Below are 24,114 nucleotides of genomic sequence, written 5' to 3' on the forward strand. Positions count from 1 at the left end.
CAAAAATGGCAAAACTAATCTAAAGTGATAGAGGTCAGTATGGTGGTTACCTTTCTTGGTGAGGGTTAAAAGGGAATATAGGGAGCCTTTTGGGGGTGTTAGTAATATAATGTTTGTAATGTTCTATGTTACAATGCAGGTAGTGGTTACTTTGTCAAAATTCATTGAGCTGTAACTTATCTGTATACTTTTCTGTATGTTTGTTACTTACACTTCAATTGAAAGTGTGGTTTAAAAGTAATAAGCCATACATTTGCATTTTCTTTCATTAACATTGACTTCTTTTTAAAACTCTGAGAAAAGATATCTTGATTTCAATTTTTCTTTAGAACGTAAATGTTTTTGCCAATTCAAAATAGTGTTTCATGGGGGCACCTGGCTGGCTCAGTCGGTAGAACATGCAACTTTTGATCTTGGGGTTGTGAGTTCGATACTCAGGTTGGGTGGAGAGATTACTTAAAAAAATAGTATTTCATGGGGTGCCTGGGTGGCTCAGTCATTAAGCGTCTGCCTTTGGCTCAGAACGTGATCCCCTTATCAGGCTCCCTGCTCTGCTGGGACCCTGCTTCTTCCTTTCCCACTCCCACTCCCCCTGCTTGTGTTCCCTCTCTCGCTGTCTGTCTGTCTGTCAAATAAATAAATAAAATCTTTTTTAAAAAATAGTATTTCATGAGTTCATATCTCATGTCTATCTGAAATAGACAAAGCATTTTATTGATAAGAACTTTGAAAGTATTCAATAAGAAATAATTTCATGCCCATCTGCTAGGTACAAAGAAGAATAAGGAAGGCATGATATTGTCCTTTTCCACATCCTCTATCCCTGTCACTAATTTTTCCTATTAATGTACATATTATATATCTGTCATACTTTTACTTCATCTGAGTTTTCCATAAGTGTGTTTTAAAGCTTGAGCATATGATATGGCTTAAAGGAGTATCTTCACTAGAGACTTCTCTGTTATACGTTAGGGTAAAGAACAACTTTTTCTTATTCTGAGTTTTCTTAGAAATTTGCATAATGGAACATAAATCAGAAAATACAGATGTTGGTATCCAGGCCATGTTCTTTAGAAATGAGTAAAATTCTTTAATATATTCCGTAGTATGTATTCAATTTCTGTTACATGTTAAAGCTGGGGATTCAGTGGCAATCAAAATAAACATTGTCCCTGCCCTGTGGCAAGGAGCTTCGGTTTAGCAAGGAAAACAAATGATTAAACAAGAAATAACAGTGAAGTCCAAAAGGACTATAACTGTAAGTGTACAGTGTTTTAGCAGGGTCACCTAATCTATGGAGAATCAGGGAAAGCTTTCTAGAGCAAGTGATTTCTGGCTCTGGCTTTTGGCTGAGATGAAGGATGATGAGTAGAAATTGGCCAAGTCCATAAAAGAAGGATGAGAGTTCTAGTCAGAGGAAACAATGTGAGAAAACTCTTTGGGGTAACAGTGAATGTGACGTTTTACAAACTGAAAGAGGCTCACAATGGCTAGAGTGCCAAAGGACAGTAGCCAGATACAAAGCCAAAAAGGTAAGCAGTGTCTGTATCATGAGAGGCCGTGTTACTTTTATTAAGTAGGTTGAATATTTTCCTGGGAGAAAAAGTAAGCTTTTGAAGAGTCTAAGTGGTGGCCAAAAATGAAAACATCAAATTGTCATTTTAGATGAAACAGTCTGGATATGTTGCCAATAGTTTGGAAGGTAGTAGCAAGAGGAGAGTCAAAGAGTCCAGGGAGGAAATTCCAGTAATTCAGGCAGAAGTCCGTAAATCCTGGCTTGACTTGAGTAATGGCAACAGGATAAATAGATATGAGAGGATTATAGAGAATTGACAGGAGTTGCAAGTTGATTAGCTATCAGGAATAGTGAAATATCAAGGATTTCAGGGAAATGCAAATCAAAACCACAGTGGGATAACCATTTCATACCTTTCAGGATTGCTGTAATCAAAAAGACAATAACAGGTGTTGAGTAGGATGTGGATAAACTGGAACCCTCATAAATCACTGGTGGGAATGTAAAATGGTACAGCCGTTTTTGGAAAACAGTTTCTGAAAAGGTTAAACGTAGGTTTAGCATATGACCTAGCAATCCCACTCCTGTGTATATACCCAAAGCGAAGTGAAAACATAACTTCACACAAAATTTGTACACAAATGTTCATAGTGGCATTATTCAAAATGACCAAAAAGTGAAAACAAATAAAATGTTCATCAACTGACGAATGGGTAGCCATCAAATGGAATATTATTCAGCAATAGAAAGAAGTGAAGTACTGATACATGCTAGTGTGGATGAACCTTGAAAACATCATTCTAAATGAAATGAAAAAAGAAAACATTACGTTAAATGAAAGATTGCATAAGACCACAAATTGTATAATTCCATTTCTGAAACATCAAGAAATGGGCTAATTTATGGAAACAGAAAGTAGATTAGTGGTTTCCTAGGGGAGAGGGTAGGGGAAAATGGGGAGTGTTTGCTGATGGGAATGGGGTTTCTTTTTGGGGTGATAAAAATATTCTAAAATTGATTTTGGTGATGATTGCACAATTCTATGAATATACTAAAAACCATTAAAGTACCTACTTCGAATGAGTGAATTGTATGGTATGTCAACTATAGCTCAATAAAGGTATTTAAAAAGAGCAAGAATAGGGGCGCCGGGGTGGCTCAGTCGTTAAGCGTCTTCCTTTGGCTCAGGGTCCCAGGGTCCTGGGATTGAGCCCTGCATCGGGCTCCATACTCCGCTGGGAGCCTGCTTCTTCCTCTCCCACTCCCCCTGCTTGTGTTCCCTCTCTCACTGGCTGTCTCTTTCTCTGTCAGATAAATAAATAAAATCTTTTTAAAAATATTAAAATTTAAAAAATGAGCAGGAATTATTTTCAAGTTCTCTATGTTGGGCAGTTGGGTAGAGTATATTGTTATTTACTAAGAGAAAGATTAAGGGGGGTATTGAGTTCAATTTTGGATTTGTTGAATTTGAAGGATTCACAGTAAATCCAAATGAAGATAATCTAGGAAGTGAGCTATCCATATCTGGTATTTAAGAATGTGGTCTACACAGAAAATACAGACTTGTGTCACTACCATATAGGTGGCAGTTGAAGAGAAGAGTGCTTAGAGCAAAACCTTGAGGAAGACCAAGATTAAGAAGACAGGAAAAGGAAAAACAAAGCCTGCAAAAGACAATGAGGAGTAGTAGCCAGAGAGAGTAAAAGGAAAATTGAGTATGTGATATAATGGAAACCAGTGAAAGAGATTGTTTTAAGGAAGATGGAGTAATCTGCTGTGTTGAATGTTACTGACAGTTTAGGTAAGATGAGGTCTCTACTTGGTGGTGGCAGGTATCAGTGATCTGGAAAGAGTAGTATGAATGGGAGTAGTGGAGATAAAAATAAGATTGTGGTGAGTTGAGAAATATGTGGGAGATAAGAAATTAGAGTCAAAATTTGGATTCAAAGAGGAAGAAGGAAGATTAATTAGGGATATGGTATGCAAGGTTTTTGTTCCTTGTCTTGGGGAGAGGGTTGCTGTTAAAGATGAAAGAAATATGAACATTTTTTAATGCTGATGGGAATGAGCTAGTAGGGAGGGAGAATTTTTAGATATCCTGGAGATAGAGGAGATAATGTGTAGCGTGAGATTTTTAACAGTGTTGAGGGGGATCTGAACACAGGCAGGGGTATTAACTTTAAATATGAGGAAGGACGAATTTCCGTAACAGGAACAAAGAAGGAAGAAAGGTAAATGGAAGCAAATGTATTTGTAGGTTTGTTGATAAGACATTCAAGGAATACTCATTGAATTACTTCCTGTTTTCTCTTTGTAGTAAAAAATCAGATCACCTGTTATGACTCAGTGGTGGTGTTTGTGCAGAGTGGAGAAGTTTGAAATAGCTGTGAATATTGCAGAGAATAGTAGTGTAATAAAATAAGACTGGCAGTCAATACTGAAAGCACAGTTGAGACAAATGATCTTTTAGAGTGATGCTAATTTGACTTACTGTAAGATTCTCTTCTCTTGAGTTAAAGCAGAGGTCAGCTTACTAAGCAGTCCATAGGCCAAGTCTGGGTCCATGGCCTCTTTTTGCAAATAAAATGGTTTTGTTTGTTTGTTTGTTTTTTGTCTATGGCTGCTTTGACACTACAGTGGCAGAAATAAGTAGTTGGAAGTGACAGAAATGAGTGATAGTCCTCAAAGCCCAAAATATTTACAGTCTTACCCATTACAGAAAAAGTTTGCTGACCTCTGGTGTAGATCAGAGTGGATACAGGTGCAGAGAAGGCAGACATTTGGAGTCATCCAGGGTTGAAGTCTTGACAGAGTGAAAGGATTAATCACAAAGGAGTTGAAGAGATGATGACTGAAGTAAAGTATTGAACCTTGGAATCCACGCTGAAGAAGGAAAAAAAGCAAAGACAGGGGGGAACTGATAGGAGTTTCGGGTTTTATTTGGATGTCTTGGAAGTAGTTGGGAAAAACTAAGCTGAAAATGGTAGAAGACTGTGGTCGTACATTACATACATGAAATGTATGATTTTGAAGGAAGAGCAAGGTTAGGTGATGAAAGTACTGGGATATGGTAGCTGAGGCTGAATGGGACCGAGAGGCAGAGAACTGGCTAGATCACCTGTGTACATGATGAAATTCCCCAGACTGGAGTTGAGAGGAAGATGGTGAGCCAGGTGGTTGTCTTTTCTTCATCCCTCGAATTTATTAGAGAAACGTTCTTTCTCTCACAAAAGGGACAGAGTGCAATAAATAACATAGTATTTTTTTTTTTTTAAGATTTTATTTATTGGAGCACCTGGGTGGCTCAGTCGTTGAGCGTCTGCCTTTGGCTCAGGACGTGATCCCGGCGTTCTGGGATCAAGCCCTGCATCCGGCTCCTCTGCTGGGAGCCTGCTTCTTCCTCTCCCACTCCCCGTGCTTGTGTTCCGTCTCGCTGGCTGACTCTCTCTCTCTCTCTCTGTGTCAAATAAATAAATCTTAAAAAAAATAAAGATTTTGGGGGCGCCTGGGTGGCACAGCGGTTAAGCGTCTGCCTTCGGCTCAGGGCGTGATCCCGGCGTTACGGGATCAAGCCCTACATCAGGCTCCTCCTATGAGCCTGCTTCTTCCTCTCCCACTCCCCCTGCCTGTGTTCCCTCTCTCGCTGGCTGTCTCTATCTCTGTCAAATAAATAAATAAAATCTTTAAAAAAAAATAAAGATTTTATTTATTCATGAGGAGAGGGAGAGGCAGAGGGAGAAACAGGCTCCCTCCAGAGCAGGGAGCCCAATGTGTGACTGGATTCCAGGACTCTGGGCTCACGACCTGAGCCAAAAGCAGACACTTAACTGACTGAGCCACCCAGGCACCCCAGTAACATAGGATTTAAAATTAACAGGTTTTTGAGGGTATCACAATTCTATGTGTAAGTCAGATAAATTGCTAACAGTCATTTAAAAATTGGTAACAGTGTGGAAATAAGTAAATAGAATGTTTACTGCTTTTGTGATTATAATTAGAACTTACACTTTTCAAATGTCTTTTGATTATCAGACCGCAGATGTATTTAATTTTGAAGAAACTGTTTATAGTCATCATATGTCTCCAGTTGCCACCAAGCACTGTTTGGTAGCAGGTTTGTACCTGTACTCTTTTGCTTCTCAACATATTGAAACTTGCTCCCTTTTAATACCTAGTTAGTTTTGATATAGACATTTTAACCCAGATGAATATCACAATTCTTAAAAAAATTAAAAGCTCAAGTGTATGGTATATTTACATTTAGTTTATTGGTATGGTGCAAGTTGGGCACTGTGCTAGTGGCTAGGATTCAAAGATTAAGAAAGCACATTTCTATTCCCTAAGGAGTTAATTTTCAATGACCAAAGTTTCAAAGATTTTATTTACATGAACAAAATTGGGCAACTTTTTCAATTCAACACAATAAAAAAATGGAATTTATTTCTTTTTCTCTAAGATTGTGTTACTCAAATTAAACATCCATTTTTATGAAAGCACCTACAGCAAGAATTTTCATGTGTGAGGAAGAAAAAATGTTTTTCTGGTATCAGGTCCCTATGATTCCATTATTTTTTTGGCACTGCATGAATGTCTTCACCTGCAGATACCAGTCAGCTGCATCATCTGTAGAGAAGAGCTGGGCACTAACTTGTCCTCAAGGTCCACTCAGTCTGTGTCCAGTGTCTGGAGGTATATCATTAATATGCAAAGGCTGAGGTAGTAAGTAAAATGATTTGATATAATAAAATAGCATAGAATTATGCATACACATTGCAGCAATGTAGATTTTCTGGTTTTGATATTGTGGTATAGTTACCTAACATAACAATGGTTGGGACAACATGGGTGAAAGTTACACAGGGTCTCTCTGACCTATCTTTGCAACTTTCTGTGAATCTATAATTATTTCAAAACTAAACATTAAGAACATAACGCAGTAATAGAGCTCTCTTAGTACTAAGGTATAACTGCAATTACATTTTCTAATTATAAACATTAAAAATGATTTGAAGTGTATTTTTGGCATACATTTTTTTATATTTCTGTGTGGATGCAGAGAAGATACCATGATTCATAATGGTAGTTTCTCGTTTCCCTTTGGTGATGATTTATAATAAAATTATCTTAAACCATTTTTGTTTTTGTTTTTACAGTTGGTACTAGAGGGCCCAAAGTACAACTTTGTGACTTAAAGTCTGGATCCTGTTCCCACATTTTACAGGGTATTTTTTTTTTATTTGAAACAACAACTACTTTGAGTAAACCATTCAATAAAAAGAAACATTACTAACAATGTGTTCTTTGTAACTGACATGACTGATGTATTTTGTGCTAGTTGTTAAAAGTCAACAGGGAAATAAAGATCCTTCTGTGCATTATTCTTATAAAACTGAACTATTGAGGAGACATTTATATAAACAATAGCCATAGGGTAAACTCAAAGGATATGGAAAGTCTAGCTGAAAAACTTATCTTATTTCTACATTAAAAAAAAAATTATTTATGAACTTAGGTTGGTACATTTGTCTTATGAGCATTGTTTAGGCTTGTTCTAAGTAAACATTCTTAATATTTAGGTGCTTTTTTATTCCTGAATGCAAATATTTTAGAAAAAGCTATTAAAATAATATTTTGGTTAAAATATATTAATTTGAATATTTTTGCTACTTTGTCATCAGTATTAGACTATATCAATTCTAACCAATGGAAAGATGGCTTATAATTCAGAAATTTACATTTTTATTCATCCATGAGAAACACATAATGTATCAAGAGAACTTGGTGAGATGGATAGCATCTGTTTTACATTGTCATGAATCTTTGGTAATGTAAGTCAGGTAGATGAAAATATCTACTTTGAATAATGCACTTAGGCAAAAGTGGATTAAAATGCTGAAGTCAGTTGTCCTATGAATGTATCACCTGTGCTTTCTAGAAAAAAAATTTTTATCTAAATGCTTTCTGCATTCATGAATTTAAAAAAAAAATTTCTATTATAACTTTCTGAAAGTTAGAAACCATTTTTATTCTTTAGATGTTTAACTTATATGGTTTGTTGCAGTGGTTTTTTGGTTTTTTTTTGTTTTTTTTTTTTTTAGTAGATATAAGTACCAAGCGTAAGCTATATTACTTAATAGTGGATTCACTTTTTAATCTAACAGCTGTGTTAAAAAAGAAAGACTCAACTTGCTCTTTCCAATGCAAAACCTGGCCATTAATAATGAGATAACATAGTGTGAGAAATGCCCCACAGACTTCACATTAATATTTAAACATAGATTATTATAAATGTGAAAAAGTGATGATCATATCAATTTTTTAAATATTTAGTCTTCATTTTCTTCAAAATCAGACATATTTAATTATACTGTATCTTCTGATTTTTCAAGTATTTTACAAGACTTTTCATACAGTTATATTTGCAGGTCACAGACAAGAAATACTGGCAGTTTCCTGGTCGCCACGTTGTGAATATGTCTTGGCCACTGCAAGGTAACATGCAAATTACTTGGTTTTGAAGTTAGTAATTAGTGATAAAAATTCTGGAAACACTATTTTTATAAGATGCATATTTAGTTATTAATTAGGCTCTTTAAATAATTGAGTTACAGTTTTTAAGTCCTATCACTACATATCTTGAAGGTGCTCACCTTTTGAAATAGAGAAAACAAGAGAATCTCTGTAGCAATGCAAATCCGCTAGTACTACCTGTAAAAAAACTGTGTTGTCATTTTTTTCTACCTAAGTAGAAAAAGTAGATTTAATTTTAAAACAGTAACATTTCAGTTCATTTTCATAAATACAGATTTATTTTGAATCTGATTCAACATGTACTCATTGATTCAATTTACTAAAATTTAATGACTGCCTACCATGAGCCAAGCAGTTTAGTCCCCAGAGAAGCTTCCATTAATAGTTTACAGAATGTGATATTGAGATCTGTGCTTTCTGAAGTAGAACAAGTCTAGAATGTACCCGTAAGAAGGCTGCCTAAAGAGGTGTGAAGGTGAAAAGCTAGGTGCTGGTTTTGGGTCCACGATAGGGCAAATATATACTGTTCATGCCTAACTTGGTTTTCCTCAAACCATGGGGAAGCTAAGAGGCTTTCAGTTTTCAGAGTACTGCAGGAATTTGAGTAAATATGAGAATGGACCTAGTAATCAGTGTTAGGAATCAGGTAAGTCCAAATCTTATCTGTTTCAGAAAGTACTTAAATCCTCAGACTCATCCCATTATAGACTTTTTCCCCAGCTGGAAAGAAAGAAAACCATTTTGAAAATGGGAAATGGCTAGCTTTTTGCTTGCTGTTCTAATTGGCTAGGTTTGATGGTGATCTGTGAAAAGAATCAAGACCACAGGAAGAGATAAGCCCTGTATCTGAAAAAAAAAAAGATTTATAAGTTAGAAATAGGCTTATAAAATGCATTGTATTTCTCTTTCTAATTAAAGGAGCCTGGATAAACCCAATTTGTTAAAATATTCTTGAAGTCTTTTTTGAGAACATGATAGCATTAAACTGATTTATATTTTCTTTAGGAGTAGTTGATTTGAAGTTGTTATGTGATCATAGTTTTTTGCCTTTATTCTTTTCACTTACTTGATATAAAATAAAAAGTGTCATTGCTAAGAAACATTAAAGTTAGTTCTTGTATATCCTGCAAAGATTGATTTGAGTATAGGAAACCAAATATAAATATATTGTCCATATTATTCACCTTAATTTTTTCATATAAAAAAAAAACAACAAATTCATGCCAAATGAATTCTTAAAGTAAAATTAGCTGCTTGATTGTCCAGAAAACATTTGAATAACAAACAACAGAAAGGATGTAGTAACAAACTTGCTAAGGGACAAGCTCCAAAACTATCTGGTTTTGGCAGAGGAACCATTAAAAATAAGCATAATTCTGTCCGTGTGATCTAAAAAAGGTTACCTTTTTTTTTCCTTGCTATTTTTTCACTGCTTTTTGCTACTATTGACTTTGAATATTTGATGAAAAGGCAAAAGTTCAACAAACCAAAAGTACGAATATATTTGCACTAACATACTGAGACTTCTGTGTGCCATAATACTGGAAAGGTAGGTGAAGAGTATAGTCATTGTCCTAGCTATGTATGTCAGTGTAACATTTATTTCTTCTTAGTGCTGACAGTAGAGTAAAATTATGGGATGTGAGAAGAGCATCAGGATGTTTAATTACTCTTGATCAGCATAATGGAAAAAAGTCACAAGCTGTTGAATCAGGTAATGAAGAACACATTAATATAGAAATATGCCAATGATAGTATTTTTTATATTGAAGAATTTTAACTGAAACCAAGTACTTAATGTATAGAGACAAGCTGCAAATTTTATGATTTAAAAAACGGCATTCACAATAAATTTATTTCTAAAAGTACATATCTAAATTATGGTTGTCATTCTTCAAGATAGAAGTACGACATTTCATCTATCCCTAAATTTTCAAATGCAGAAACTTTTCTGAATTAATTTGTTACTTTTTTTTTCCTCCAATGAGGTCAGCTAATACAAATTTATTGCCACTTAGGAAACTATAATAAATTGAAGGAATAGTAACATTTTGTGGCCATTGTATGAAAATAGAATTTGCAAATTGTGTTAAATATATCAGCTGCTATCCAGGTGATAATGTACACCTCAAGTGCGTTTTTCCAATAGAATTTAATTTTTTTTTTTAAGATTTTATTTACTTACTTAAGAGAGAGAGTGCGCATGCATGCGTGTACAAGCAGGCGTTGGGCAGAGGGAGAAGGAGAGAGAGAATCCTAAGCAGACTCCTACCTGAGGCAGGACCCTGAGATCATGACCTGGATGAAATCAAGAGTCAGACATTTAACTAACTGAGCCACCCAGGTGCTCCTAGAATTTAATTTTTGTGTAGGATAAGATTCTGATTTAGAATTAATTGTGGACCAGAAAAATCTAAGGATGAACTATATATAATTTTATGATTGTTTATTAATAATCTTTTTAATAAAATTAGGCTTTTGAGAATTATGCTTTCTCACTTTTGGTCATTTTGAAAGTAATACAAATTTTGCATGAAACTAGAACACTTATTCTGTCCCTTTTGAAGTTTTTTTAAAAATAGTAAATACTAGTATTACTGATTTTTAATAGTCCATGGAATGATTTTTAGATTAAAAATGAAAATAGTATATGAGAAATTTGGAAGGTGTTTAACTTAAAAATTTAGTGTTAGGTATGTATTTGAGTTTGACAGCACAGCTTACTCTCTGAAGAAAATTATATTTGGCAAGATTTCTTTCTCTTTAGTTTTCCTGTTTTTCTCCATTTTTATGGTTCTAATCTATATAGATTATAATATTCAAATAATCCAAATATAATCAACTTGTATATTTTAAAGTAATTCAGATAGTTGTCCTTTAATATGTTTAAATAACTGTATTATCAAGCATTAAGTGTGTGCTGAATACAAGAATAGATTAACTGAATTGTATTTTTCATTGCAGCAAACACTGCTCATAATGGGAAAGTTAATGGCTTATGTTTTACAAGTGATGGGCTTCATCTCCTTACTGTTGGTACGGATAATCGAATGAGGCTCTGGAATAGTTCCAATGGAGAAAACACACTAGTAAGAGATTTTAAATATCTCCAACTTTTTTTTAATCTACACCCAATGTGGGGCTTGAACTCATAACCCTGCGATCAAGAGTCGCATGCTCTACTCATTGAGCCAGCCAGGTGCCCCTCTAATCTTTTGAATATATATTTAAAAAATGGATCTGTGAAATACACTTGGTGTCCTTCTGTAGATTTAACTCTTTTCTTGTCTCTGTATCCCAGTTTTCTTTTTATATTTTTCCATTATGTGAACTAATAACTCTCAACACAGGATAGCCCACCCTACCACGCCCCCACCACACTCTCCCCACTTAGTGGAGAATTATTGCTCTACTGTGCATAATGTGAGTGTGCTGTATTTCTCAGGTATGTTGGAGAAGAATAAAAGATTGAGAAGAACTGATACAAATTAAACATATAAAGATAGTCAAATTCTATACTATATATGACTTGTAAACAAAATCTAAGATGAATGTTATAGTACCAGAACATATTGTAGTTTAATACTGGAGTAAATATGTTTTAGATGTGCTAGAGTCTTATGAGGTATTTAATTTCTAACACTTTTTAAAAATTTATGTTATGGTCCTTACCAGGTGTACTTGTGGTTTAATAACATTCGGAATAAGCTAGTAAGTTTGTAATTTGGTGGTAATATTAATAGCTAATATTTATTAAGTGCTTATGTTTCAGATACTGTGTTAATTAACATACAACATGTGCATATAGGGTCTTATTTAATCATCAAATCAATACTGTGAAGGTAGTTACTGTTATAATACCCATTTTACGCATGAGGAAATGCTCATGCTTAGAGCTTCCAAGTACCCAGCACTCACTTGTAGCAGAATATACTGTGATCATCATTTCATGGAATGAAGGAAAAATAATTTACAACAGTGTGGCATAGTGGTTTTTGATTAGCACAGTCTAGATTTAGTTTCTGATTCTGTAATTTGCTATCCCAAAGACCTTGATCAAAATACTTAATCTTTCTAAATGTTTTCTTTTTGTGTATTAATGCTGACTAGCTCATAGTATTGTTTTGAGTATTACATGAAATAACACATGTTAAACATTAAGCACATTGTCTGATATTTATAGCAAATGTTGGCATTCAGTAAATATACCTGTCATTATTATCATGCTGATCATGGTTGGGCAATAAAATACACTGCCTTGTGATGGAATCTCTGTGTCACTATAGGTATTAATTTAGTGACTAGATGTGTATATTTCCTGGAACAGTAAAAGGGATTCATAAGATAAGGGGTTGGATTTGCCATCATCCTTATCCAAAGTCCCATATCTTCCTCCACTCTCAAAATCTTTTCAAATCCTATACATACCACCTTTAAGACATCATAGCCAAAAGTGGCCTCTCCTCTACAGTACTTTAATAATGATATACATCATGTTATTTATTATACATTGGTAAGCATACATAATCATAAAGTGGGAATCTTAGACAATCAGCTTGTATAACATATGACACATAGCATTAGCGAATGATAGGTCCTTCCTTTCCTTAAACTGTTATTAGAATTTTATTCCAAAGGTACTGAAAAGATCCTGATGATTTTGAGTCCACAAGTGATTTGATCATAGCAGTGATTTACATAGATTAATAGGACTGTAAGTTGCAGGATGGAGTGGGGATGCCTAAGGACGAAGACAAGAGTTAGAGAGGCAGTTCAATATTCATACCTCATTTAATACTTTCTAGTTCATATTTGGGAAAGAATATGGTAGAGTAGAAAGAACTCAGGCCTTATAGCTAGGTCCTCTGATAAATGGGAATAAGGTCATCACAGTCTAGCAGTTCAAAATATTTCTAGCAAGAGCAGAAAATTTCTAGTTGAGATGTATGTTTTTTCTCCATTCCCCCCCCCACTGTCATTCTACAAATAGTTACACATACAAGATCAAAAGATGCAAATATATGGGAATTAATAAATCTAGGGACTTACTGGATAGCTTTAATGTTCTAGGTCTCTCATGTGCATTATTTTATCTGATTTTTCATAGTAACTTTGGTAAATGATCCTATTTCTATTTAATAGATTAGAAAAATGAAACTCAGAGGCTAAGTCATTCATTACTCATAAGAGGCAAGAGTAGAGAAGAAAAAGGTGGGTGGAGAGTGGAGTGGGTTTCTACAAACCAAGTCAACCGAATTTAAGTTTAATATTTTAATGTTTCATTCTACCACTGCTACAGTGGGATAGCTGAATGCATATGCTCATTTCCGTCACATGTTAACCCGAAGGGTGGGTAAGGCAAGTGTAGTGTCCACAGATGATCAGCATATATCCATTTGGGCCTCAGTATTTGTTTGTTTTTATATATATATATATATATATATATATATATATATATATATATATATTTTTTTTTTTTTTTTTTTACGATTTTATTTATTTATTTTAGAGAATGCAAGCAGGGGGAGAGGGAGAGAGAGAGACTGCTGAGCACGGAGCCCAATGTAGGGCTTGATCTCACAACACTGAGATCATGACCTGAGCCAAAATCAAGAGTCGGGCGCTTAGCTGACTGAGCCACCCAGGCGCCCCTGTGTATATATATTTATAAATATACACACACACACTCTCCCAACCTGACCTTTACAAAAAGAGAAAAAGGTAAATCACTGTCTGTCTAAACTCTAGTGTTAGCCATAGTATTGGGAGTGTTGGTGATCTTCCTGCTCATAATTCTCAAATGTTTAGCTACTGGTTTTACACCTGCCCTAAACTACTTAATCTAAATAATCAGCAGGAAGTAAACTTCACTTCCAATTTCTTTTGCCTAAAGCTTCTCAGACTGATGAGCCTTTAGATCACCTAGGGATTTTATTAAAATGAAGATTCTTGTTCAGTAGGATTGGGATAGGACCTGGAATTTTCCTTTTCGAACTGTGGAGGATATGGTGATATTGGGCTTGCATCTTTGGCATACAGGTGCAGAATTTTTATTTTTGTCCTAAATATGTAATTACAGAAAGTTACAGTTGTATACACACTATTTGTGTTCTGTGCTTTTTTTATACTTCGTTTTTATCCTTATTTCCTGCATAATTTTCATAATTATGATTTTAATTACTATATAAACTATAGCATTATTGTAACATTATTAGGGATTTACATCTATTTTTAGTTATTTTCCCATTCTAGATAATGCTGCATTGAATTCCTCTGGGCATATAGCTTTTTGCTGTTTAATTATTTCCCTAAGATAAAATCCCAGGAGTAATTAATTACTAGGTCAAGGAGTAAGAATAACTTTCTTGTGTAATGGGTACAAAGTTTCAGTTTTTCAGGATGAAAAGAGTTCTGGAGACTGAGGATGCTGAAGGCTACACAACAATGTGAATTAATGTCACTTAAGTGTACACTTAAATATGGTTAATATGGCAAATTTTATGCTGTGTGTATTTTACCACAATTAAAAGTGTTTTAAAATAAGAAGAGAATTATTCCCTCCCTCAAAAAAGAATGTATTTTGTTGCATAATAAATCATTTGGCCTTTTAGAAGTAATGACCAAATTACAGTGCCACCAGCATGTTACCTCACTTGTAACAGTATTCACTGTCTCAAGGTTTCTTGAAATGTTTTGCTGAATGGTCTAAAATGATTATTTAAGGTTGTCTTAATTTGCATGTTATTTCTAGCCTGGCTTAAATGTAAACATTTGCTTTTGTGGATTTCTTTACTATTTGTATTTTCCTCTTATGTGAAACATATATTTATGTCATTGGCCCTTGTTTCTTTCTGTTAGGACCTTGATCGCTTTCTTTAGATTTAATACAGCCCTTTCCATAGTATGTTATAGTATTTTAAGTAAATATTTCTTCTAGTCTTTGTTGTCTTTTAAATTCAGATTTAAGAAATGAGTAATGTTATGATTTTACATCCTACAGGTAAACTATGGAAAAGTTTGTAATGATAGCAGAAAAGGACTGAAATTCACTGTCTCCTATGGCTGCAGTTCAGAATTTGTTTTTGTACCATATGGTAGCACCATTGCTGTTTATACAGTTTACTCAGGAGAACAGATAACAATGCTTAAGGGACATTATAAAAGTGTTGACTGCTGTGTATTCCAGTCTAATTTCCAGGTGAGAATGATCCTTAAGGGAATTTAAAATGTTCAGGTAACTAGCTTGCCAGACTAGTTATATATAAAAGAGTAAATTTGATTTCAATCTGAGGAATTACACTTGTAATCCACATTTAAGCTAGGGTTTCTTTCTTTCTTTCTTTCGTTCTTTTTTTAAGATTTTATTTATTCATTTGAGAGAGAGAGACAGAGAGAGTACAAGTAGAGGGAAAGGCAGAGGGAGAGGGAGAAACAGACTCCCCCATGAATCGGGAGCCCGACGTGGGGCTCCATCCCAGAACCTGGAGATTGTGACCTGAGCCGAAGGCAGACATTTAACCATCTGAGCCACCCAGGCGCCCTTAGGGTTTCTTTAATAGAGGATTATACAGGATAAAGTTTCAGATAGTAGAGGATATTTGTATGAATCAATACAATACTGTGCAACTTGACTGAGATAAATTCTTTCTTCATATGGGCTCCATTTATTTACCAGATGAAAATCTCTAGCAAATTAAAATAATGTCTTGCAGTCATCTTTTGGGAAAAGATGGAATACATGTGTCTAATCTCAAAATACAGTTTTTGTATCTTGATTTATGTATGTGTGAGTCTGTCTCAGATTTTATTTTCTTTATTTCCTGTCAGTGGCTAATCAGTTTACTTTTGAGTTGATGCAACTTACACGATACCTTAAATACCTATGGCTTTTGTTTGTTTCACATCCTGACCTTTCTCTTTCATTTTACCAACAGAGCAGATTATTTTTTTCAGAGAATATTGGCACAAATTACTTCATGTGTTCCTTTAAATGAGTCTCTAATATAGCAAGACTGTTGGTATTTTCTGTATTTTGTAGGTAAAGAAAATGAGGCTCATGAGAGGTAGATACTGATAGTATGAAAACTATGGATTATTAGAGCTAGGAAGGACTTCATTCACCTGGTGAAGTTCTTAATCATTTATTCATTAATGCTAATTACTTAATTTGCATCTGACACTACAGTAAGATATACAGTACTTATTTTTTAGCCAGCGCACATCTGTATGGTAACAGTCATTATTAAAATATTCAATACATATTTTACTCTCTGCTAAATAGCTGTTGCACCAAGCCCTCTAAGATGCCTCTAGCTTCACCCCCTTTCCTGAGGCCTCCTAGATTACACCTCAACCCAGCACCTAAGAGGGACCATCAGGACCCTGCTCCCACTCTATGGCTGTTACGTCTGCTGATTAGTCAGTACCCTGATGTACTAGTTGTTAAACATTTTTAGTATTACTTCTGGGAGAAGAAGACTAAAACACCAGAGAAGTGACATGCGTTGCCTCAAACCTGCAAGTAGGTATTCACAGAGCATGGTTATCTATTCGAAGAAATTCTTGGAATACTGTACCTCTTCTCCTTATGTAAAGTCAGAGACACAGCCAAGATTTTAAACCAGATATCCTGACTATAAATTACTGCTTTCTACCAAATCAGAATTCCTAACTCGTGTTCCTAGAATAGATTAAAAGTGTGCCAAATACTGATTCCCATCAGCCCCAGGAACAGCCAAGACAAGCCGGTCACAGCCAGAAACCTGGGCCAGTTGCCTCCTGACAAATCCCATTTCTCTAGGTGCTACATACTCAGATTTGAATCACTGTACTACATCAGACAGCTTCCAGCTCTTATCCCATTATATCCATTATGATTTTTGAAAAGGAAAATAGTTCTAAGTCTCAAAAGCGAAATAGGGTTAGTACTTTGCATCCACTTAGCAGAACTCCTTTTCAAATTAAATATTACACAATTCACAATGTGAAAACAAAATTGATAGTTATACTAGTTCTATCATAACTATAAAACTCTAACAAGATATACCTAACATCAAAATAAATAATGATGATACTGGATTATAACACATTGACTAAAATAAGGATCCATGAATTCATTCAGGTATAAGTAAGGAAACTAATAAATTGAAAGTCTAATGAGTGGGATATTTACATAGTCCCAAAGTACCTCCCTACAAAATATTAATTACAAAGGTAAAATGTATAATTTTGCCTTGAAGAAGCCTGGCATACATCACCTCAGTCAAATGATCAAAGTACACGATATTCCTTCAATCCTGGCAAAGATGCATAACTCAATTCAATCATGAGGAAACAAAACTTGAAGGGCTTTCTACACAATAACTGGTATGTGGCTTCAAAACTGTCAAGGGCAGGAAGGCCAAGGGCAGACTGAAGAACAGTTCCAGATTGAAGGAAAGTTAGGAGACATGACAACTAAATGCAGCAATGATTTTAATCTGGACCCTTTTTCTATAAAGGACATTTATTCAGACAATTGGTGAAATTTGAATGGAATCTAAGAATTAGCTGGCAGTAATATATCCTTGTGAATTTTTTTATTTTGTTCAATGCACTGTAATTGTATGAGAGTGTCCTTGTTCAAAGGAAATATACACTCAACCATTCAAGAGTGATAAGACTCATATTGTCAACTTAGTCTCTTATGTTGAGATTTTTTGTTAAATTTCCCAAATGAATACCTAAATTTATCCCAAAATCTTTAATACTCAATTCAAATCCCTCCATTTACCTTAAGTCCTTATTAGTCATTCTAGTTTAAGTGCTGTCTCTTGTAAGCTCTCTTTCTTGAACATCTACAGAATTTCCTTTGTCTCCATCATTGTGGCTGTACTTAACCACAAATTGCCTTGTAAGCTTATCTGACTAAGTTATCTTGGAGATGTGTGTGTGTGTCTATATTGTCGTAGAAAATTCAATTGCTCAAGGGCACTGAACATTTGAAAATACCTTTGCATCATCCACAGTTAGTGTAACTATATATTCAAGATTAAATGATACAGTCTGTACAATTTTGTTCCCTTCAGGAAGTTTGATATAACTAAATCAAATTTAGTATTTTAACATCTATATTTCCTATAAATAACTTTATAATCTTAATTTCTCTTTATTTAGAACCTTTATTTTTTTTTTTAGAAAAATACTAATTGTACCATACTTCAAATTTTGTGAGATGAACAGAATTAACAGTAAATAATTGCATAGCAGAGCAGGAAAAAACTTCACTATTAGAAATGTTTGGGGGCGCCTGGTGGCTCAGTCGGTTAAGCGTCCGACTCTTCATCTCAGCTCAGGTCTTGATCTCAGGATTGTGAGTTCAAGCCCCATGTTGAACATGTTGAAAAACAAAATGTTTATGCAGAAATACAGAAATAAATCTGTGTGGAAAAAAACCACTTAGTTGCTCATAGTTTTACAGCCGCTTATCATTTTGGTGTGTTTTCTTTTTAGACTTTTTTCTTTTACATAGATTTTTCTTTTTTTTAATTGACCTCATGTTTTACATCTTGCTTTTTTCCTTCACATGATGACTCTGTGGTTCATAGCCTTCTCTTTTCTCTTGACATTGAGTATTTTCCCATGTTATTAAAAATTCTTAAAAAATGAATTTAATGATTATATGACTCCCATACAATGAGTGCAACATAAATTTATACACAAATCATTACCCTACTTTTGGACAATTATTTCCATATTTTGTTATTTTAAATATAATACTGCTGATATATTTGAATCTCATACGTCTTTGTCAAGACTTCTTAGAAACGCATACAAAAACTTTTGACATGTATCAAGTTTCTATTCTGCATAGATATACCAATTTATATCCTCTTTATATGAGAGTATCTATTTCACTGCTTCATAGGAATGTTTTTAGTACTAGGCAATATAACATATTCCTTAAGTTTTGGGGATGGAAATAAACATTGTTCAGCCGTGTGTAAACAGCATATTCATAAAGACATTGACATAGACTGTGCATCAGCCCAAGCTTCCCCTTATTAAATAAACTTCTCACTAAGCATGGCATATGGATCTAAAAGCTCTTCTGTTGAATAACAGCCTGTTAGACAGCTGTGAGCTACATAATATTTTTTGTGAAGTTCTGGCCTATTTTAGCTAGAACTCATATGGGTTTTTTATTGATGTCTTTCTTAAAACTCAGTTATTGACAGAGAAGGACAGACTCTTGATTCCATCTTTTTTTTTCCTAGTCTGACACTTGAAATAAATGGATACTGTGATTGATTAAAAAAATCACTAGGCGGTTGAATCTTTTTGTAAAATTTCCAGGTTAGCAAGCTCTAGCATATCCTAATGATATTTTAAAATATAAAACAAAGCTTTATTGCATCTTAAGCAAACAAAAGACATCTGCTCAGTTTCTTTGGGGAGTAGAAATAGAATTAATCTAATTGCTCTAACCTAAGAATTAGTCCTTTAAATGATGTATTCATTTCAGATTGGCACCAGCTTTAAACTGACCCAAAATCACATCTTTATTTTCTATGTTATAGGAACTTTATAGTGGTAGCAGAGACTGCAATATACTTGCTTGGGTACCATCCTTATATGAACCAGTTCCTGATGAGGAGGAGGTAAATGTTATTTACACAAATTATACAGTGACTTTCAAATCATAAAGAAAATAGTTTTATTATTTTACTTCATATGAGAGAGACCTTTTTTTAAAGATTTCTTCATTTGAGAGAGAGAGCACAAGTGGGGTGGGGCAGGGGGAGGCAGAGGGAGAGGGAGAATCGGACTCCCCACTGAGCAGGGAGCCTGATGCAGGGCTTGATACCAGGACCTAGAGATCATGACTTAAGCAGAAGGCAGACGGTTAACCATCTGAGCCGCCCAGGTGCTCCATGACAGAGACTGGCTGTTTTCAGATTGTGAAAATAGTTTGCCTGTTATGACACATTTGAAAATCCAGAAAAATACTGAAAGAACAACTTAAACTTCTAAAGTTGAATTACTATTAACACTTTTGTTTACTCCATTCTTGTTTTTTCCTATGCATATATGTTTGTTTAAACATAGTTAATATGCTTGGACACACAACTTGGCATCCTACTTTACTAACTTAATAATAAACCTTCTTCCCTGTCATTAATAACTATTTGTAAATTTGTTTTTAATAACATAGCATGCTGTCAATTATATATCACAGTTTACTTAAATATTTACCTATTGGAGACATTTTTTGATCACTATAAACAAAATAAGGTAACTGTTTATAAATTATTTATATTTCTGATTGCTTATTTGAATAGATTCCTAGAAGTATATTTTATCTCCTGAGTTATCACATATGACATTTTTAAGGTTTTTTATTCACACACTCAAATTTTACCAATTTACAGTCCTCTATCAGCAGTCTGTTAGTGCCTATCTTAGACATAAATTGATACAAATATGACCTATGGCCATGGGAATAAAGAGCCTTAAAAATGTGGTAAACAAAGATGAATAAGACATGCCCCCTGGTCTTAAGTAGTGGCCTCTGTATTTTTTTACTTCTGTGTTACACTGTCTAAAGGTGCTGTCTTTCCCACCAAATATTATTTTACTAAGCACTGTTAATCATCCATATTTATCTTAATTTCTAGGATATAAAAAGTCAAATGTCTAAAAACCAATATTTATGTATATAATTTTTTAAAGTTGGAAATATAAATAATGCAGTTAGAAACACCTTGAGTTAATCTTACTCAGGTCTTGGTGTAAAAATAAAGCATCTTACATGGAGATGAAAAGTATTGGTAAAGCAAGTTTAATATTCTAAAAACATTTTTCACATATTTAGTTCCTTTGTGAAAACATGACTGTCCAAAACCACATGGAAATGAGTTTTTGTAGGGGTGGTTGATACCATTTAGCAGCTATTGACAGAATCTATTTCATACCTAGATTTGCAACTGCTGTGGTTTACTGCAGTGTAAAGCCTGTGACTTATTTTTCTTTTGTCCCTAATCCAAATAAAAGAGAGAAAACACATAATGGTAAATCTTCAAGCAGATGGCCAATGGCTGTATGAATATTTTCAGATTTCATCACATATGTAATTTGGTTTATTATGGCTGTGATTAGTTTTGGTGTACAGCTGCTTTAAATGACAGAATATTCTGTAGAAGCTCAGTATGGTCAAATACTTTGGCTCAGCCATTTATTTTGCATTATTTAATAACTGTGTCCTGCTGTTTAGGAATTACTCTATGCAATAAATCCAAGTTAAAACATTATAAAAACAAAAACAAAAAAACCAAAAAGGACCCCTCGAGGCTATGTTAGGAAGTATAACAATCACTTACCAAATGAAAACAATAAAAATAAATTAAAAGTAAATCTATGACTTACATATGGAGAAAGGATATTAGAGGAAAACTAAATTGCTTAATTTATAAAGATAGTCTGTGACTCTGATGTTTTATTTATTTCTTACAATGTAGTTATAGTGATAGTTTGAACTCCTCATCTAGAAGAATTTTTGCATATGGGAAACTAAATGGAACAAGTAGAAAAGCAAATAGAGATACACAGAAAACAAGTTATCTTTATATTTAAGTTTTAGAGCTATAAAACCTTATCTTTTAAAATGTACCGTTTATATGCTTTAAGATAGCCATCATTCTCATAAAATGGTATGGGCTAAAATTATTTTCACAAAATTTTAGTTTGAAAGATATCTTTGAATGTAGGTAGAACATGAATGAGATCATGTTATAGATCCAAGAGGAGAAGTCTGTCTGCACCAGACCCTACTCCTTACATGTATATTTATTATTTAACTCATATTTAGAAGTTTTTTAGGGGCGCCTGGGTGGCTCAGTCAGTTAAGCCTGTGGCTTAGGTTATGATCCTGGGTTCCTGGGATTGAACCCCACGTCAGGCTCCCTGCTCAGCGGGAAGTCTGCTTCTCCCTCTCCTTTTGCCCTACTCGTGCTCTCGCTCGCTCTCCCTCTCTCTTAAATAAGTAAATAAAATCTTGAAAAAAAAAGTGCTTTTATCTCAGCTATCAAATAAGTGATGCTGCAGTTTCCCAGAAGTGTGCAGGAACACATTTCAAAACAAAACACACACATACATGCACACACATTCAGTCTTCAGTTTCAGGTAAACTAAATAATAATCATACTGGTAACTGGGTTTGAATTCCTGTTCTGCCATCCATTGTGAACTGAGGACAAGTTTATGGTATCTCCAAATACCAGAATCGTCAAGCAAAATTGTTCTTTAGTTTCCCTTCAAATCTACCCTTGAGATGAGATTTACTTCCCCATCAACCAAGATATAATCCCTTAGTGGTATTTCTTTGATAGCCAAGATAAAGGGGGAATTTAGTCCTACTGTAAGAAATTGAAAGGCACTGGATGATAGGGACAGGTTTTATGTTCTTTAAGCATAAATCTATATATTTAATTGGCAGGCTGTTTTATTATATTCTGAAGACTCTGCCTTCCTTTTGCCCTCTTTTCTTAAAACTTGGTCATGGTCAAGGCAAGCCTATATAACTCCTAATCACTTTTTCCTTCCTGAGACCTATAGGGCAGCTACATTATAGTTTAAATCTGACCTCTCACCAAGAATCTTACTTTATTTTGATAGTCACACAATACATAGCTGTTGTATTTACCACTTGGTAGATATGTGCAGTTGACCCTTTAATGAGGGTGCTGGCATCCACCCCCATGCAATCAGAAATCCTTATGTAACTTTCAACTCCTCCATAACTTAACCACTAATAGCCTACTATTGACAGGAAGATTTACCCGTAACATAAACAATTAACATATATTCTGTATATGTACTATATACTGTATTTTTACAATAAAGTAAGCTAGAGAAAAGAAAATGTTATTAAGAAAAGCATAAGGAAGGGAAAATACATTTACAATACCGTACTGTATTTATCAAAAAAAAATCTGCATTTAAGTGGATCCACGAAGTTCAAAGCCATGTTGTTCAGGGTCAGCTGTAATCATTTGCTGACACAGACAGCCCTATTTTGTTCCTGTAGAGACTTCCCAGTAATTAACAGTAAGGAATTTAGAATATATCAAGATATATATGTGGTAGATGTTAAGGGTTGGTGTTGTTCTTCCTTCCCATTATTTGGGCCTCGACTAGATCCATTCTAAATCATGCTTCTCTATCTCCATAACATTTACAACTGTCTCTCAATAGAACAGACAGCCTGGTGAGGTTCAAGCATAGAAAGGATGTCCACTAAGAAGAGATGTTATAGAGAAAATTTAAGTGATAGATGGTAGTTCCTCTTTATCTGTGGGTCTCAAATGGTAATATGGCTACCACATCTATATACAGCATTCTTACAGTAGCTTTTAATTACAAGTGTTTTTTTGTGACTTTTTAGCAATAAAATATAACTGTAATAATCGTACTATAATGCATTTATAGTGTTATCCTTTATTACTATAAACAGTAAAATTTATAGTATTTGTGTATTAGTATAGTATTTATCAAAATTTATCAATAGTTCATTTCAATTTTCACATAATTATTTTGGTTTCTTTGCTCACTGTAGCAACAATAATTTACAACAAAATATAATTTTTCTTCTTTTTTAAGTGTTCAGATGAAATTTTAATGTTTAATAGGTTACATATTGGGCTTCCATAGTGTAGTTAGGAGGCATGACCTTTGTGTGGCTTATCCACACTCAGGGACATTTTTGGGAGATATCTAAGGCAGAGTTAAAGGCTTCTAAAGAAGAGTAGGGGAGTAGGAATCACCTAACCCCCAAGGACAATACATCTTTTTTTTTTTTTTTTAATTTTAATTCCAGTATAGTTAACATAGAGTGTTATGTTAGTTTCAGGTGTACAATATAGTCACTCAGCAACAATTCTGTACAGTGAACATTTGGATGAAAAATAAATAGACTTTGCTGTGGTACAGTCATTGATTGCAAATCAGTGGACTGATGATAGAAATAAGTGAATAATTAGCTGAGGTTTGGTAATAGTTTTTTATCTAGACATTTGAGATGTAATGAAATT

General features: G+C 34.3%; 1 protein-coding gene across 5 annotated transcripts in view; it reads left to right on the forward strand.

Moving 5' to 3' along the window:
• The window catches only part of ERCC8 (ERCC excision repair 8, CSA ubiquitin ligase complex subunit), a 50,270-nt gene that overhangs the window by 24,361 nt on the left and 1,795 nt on the right, over positions 1-24,114 (forward strand). For 2 of the 5 annotated variants that reach the window (XM_045794299.2, XM_045794303.2), the window contains 7 exons: positions 5,549-5,630; positions 6,670-6,738; positions 7,942-8,008; positions 9,661-9,761; positions 11,012-11,136; positions 15,048-15,245; positions 19,606-19,686. In XM_045794299.2, coding sequence (XP_045650255.2) covers positions 5,549-5,630; positions 6,670-6,738; positions 7,942-8,008; positions 9,661-9,761; positions 11,012-11,136; positions 15,048-15,245; positions 19,606-19,686 — 723 coding nt within the window. The remainder of the gene's footprint in view (positions 1-5,548; positions 5,631-6,669; positions 6,739-7,941; positions 8,009-9,660; positions 9,762-11,011; positions 11,137-15,047; positions 15,246-19,605; positions 19,687-24,114) is intronic. The other 3 variants (XM_045794301.2, XM_045794302.2, XM_045794300.2) reach the window with 3 other exon arrangements.

This window comes from Ursus americanus, chromosome 5 (genome assembly GCF_024610735.1).
Source record: "Ursus americanus isolate L20-20 chromosome 5, mUrsAme1.1.p, whole genome shotgun sequence".
Classification (NCBI taxonomy): domain Eukaryota; kingdom Metazoa; phylum Chordata; class Mammalia; order Carnivora; family Ursidae; genus Ursus; species Ursus americanus.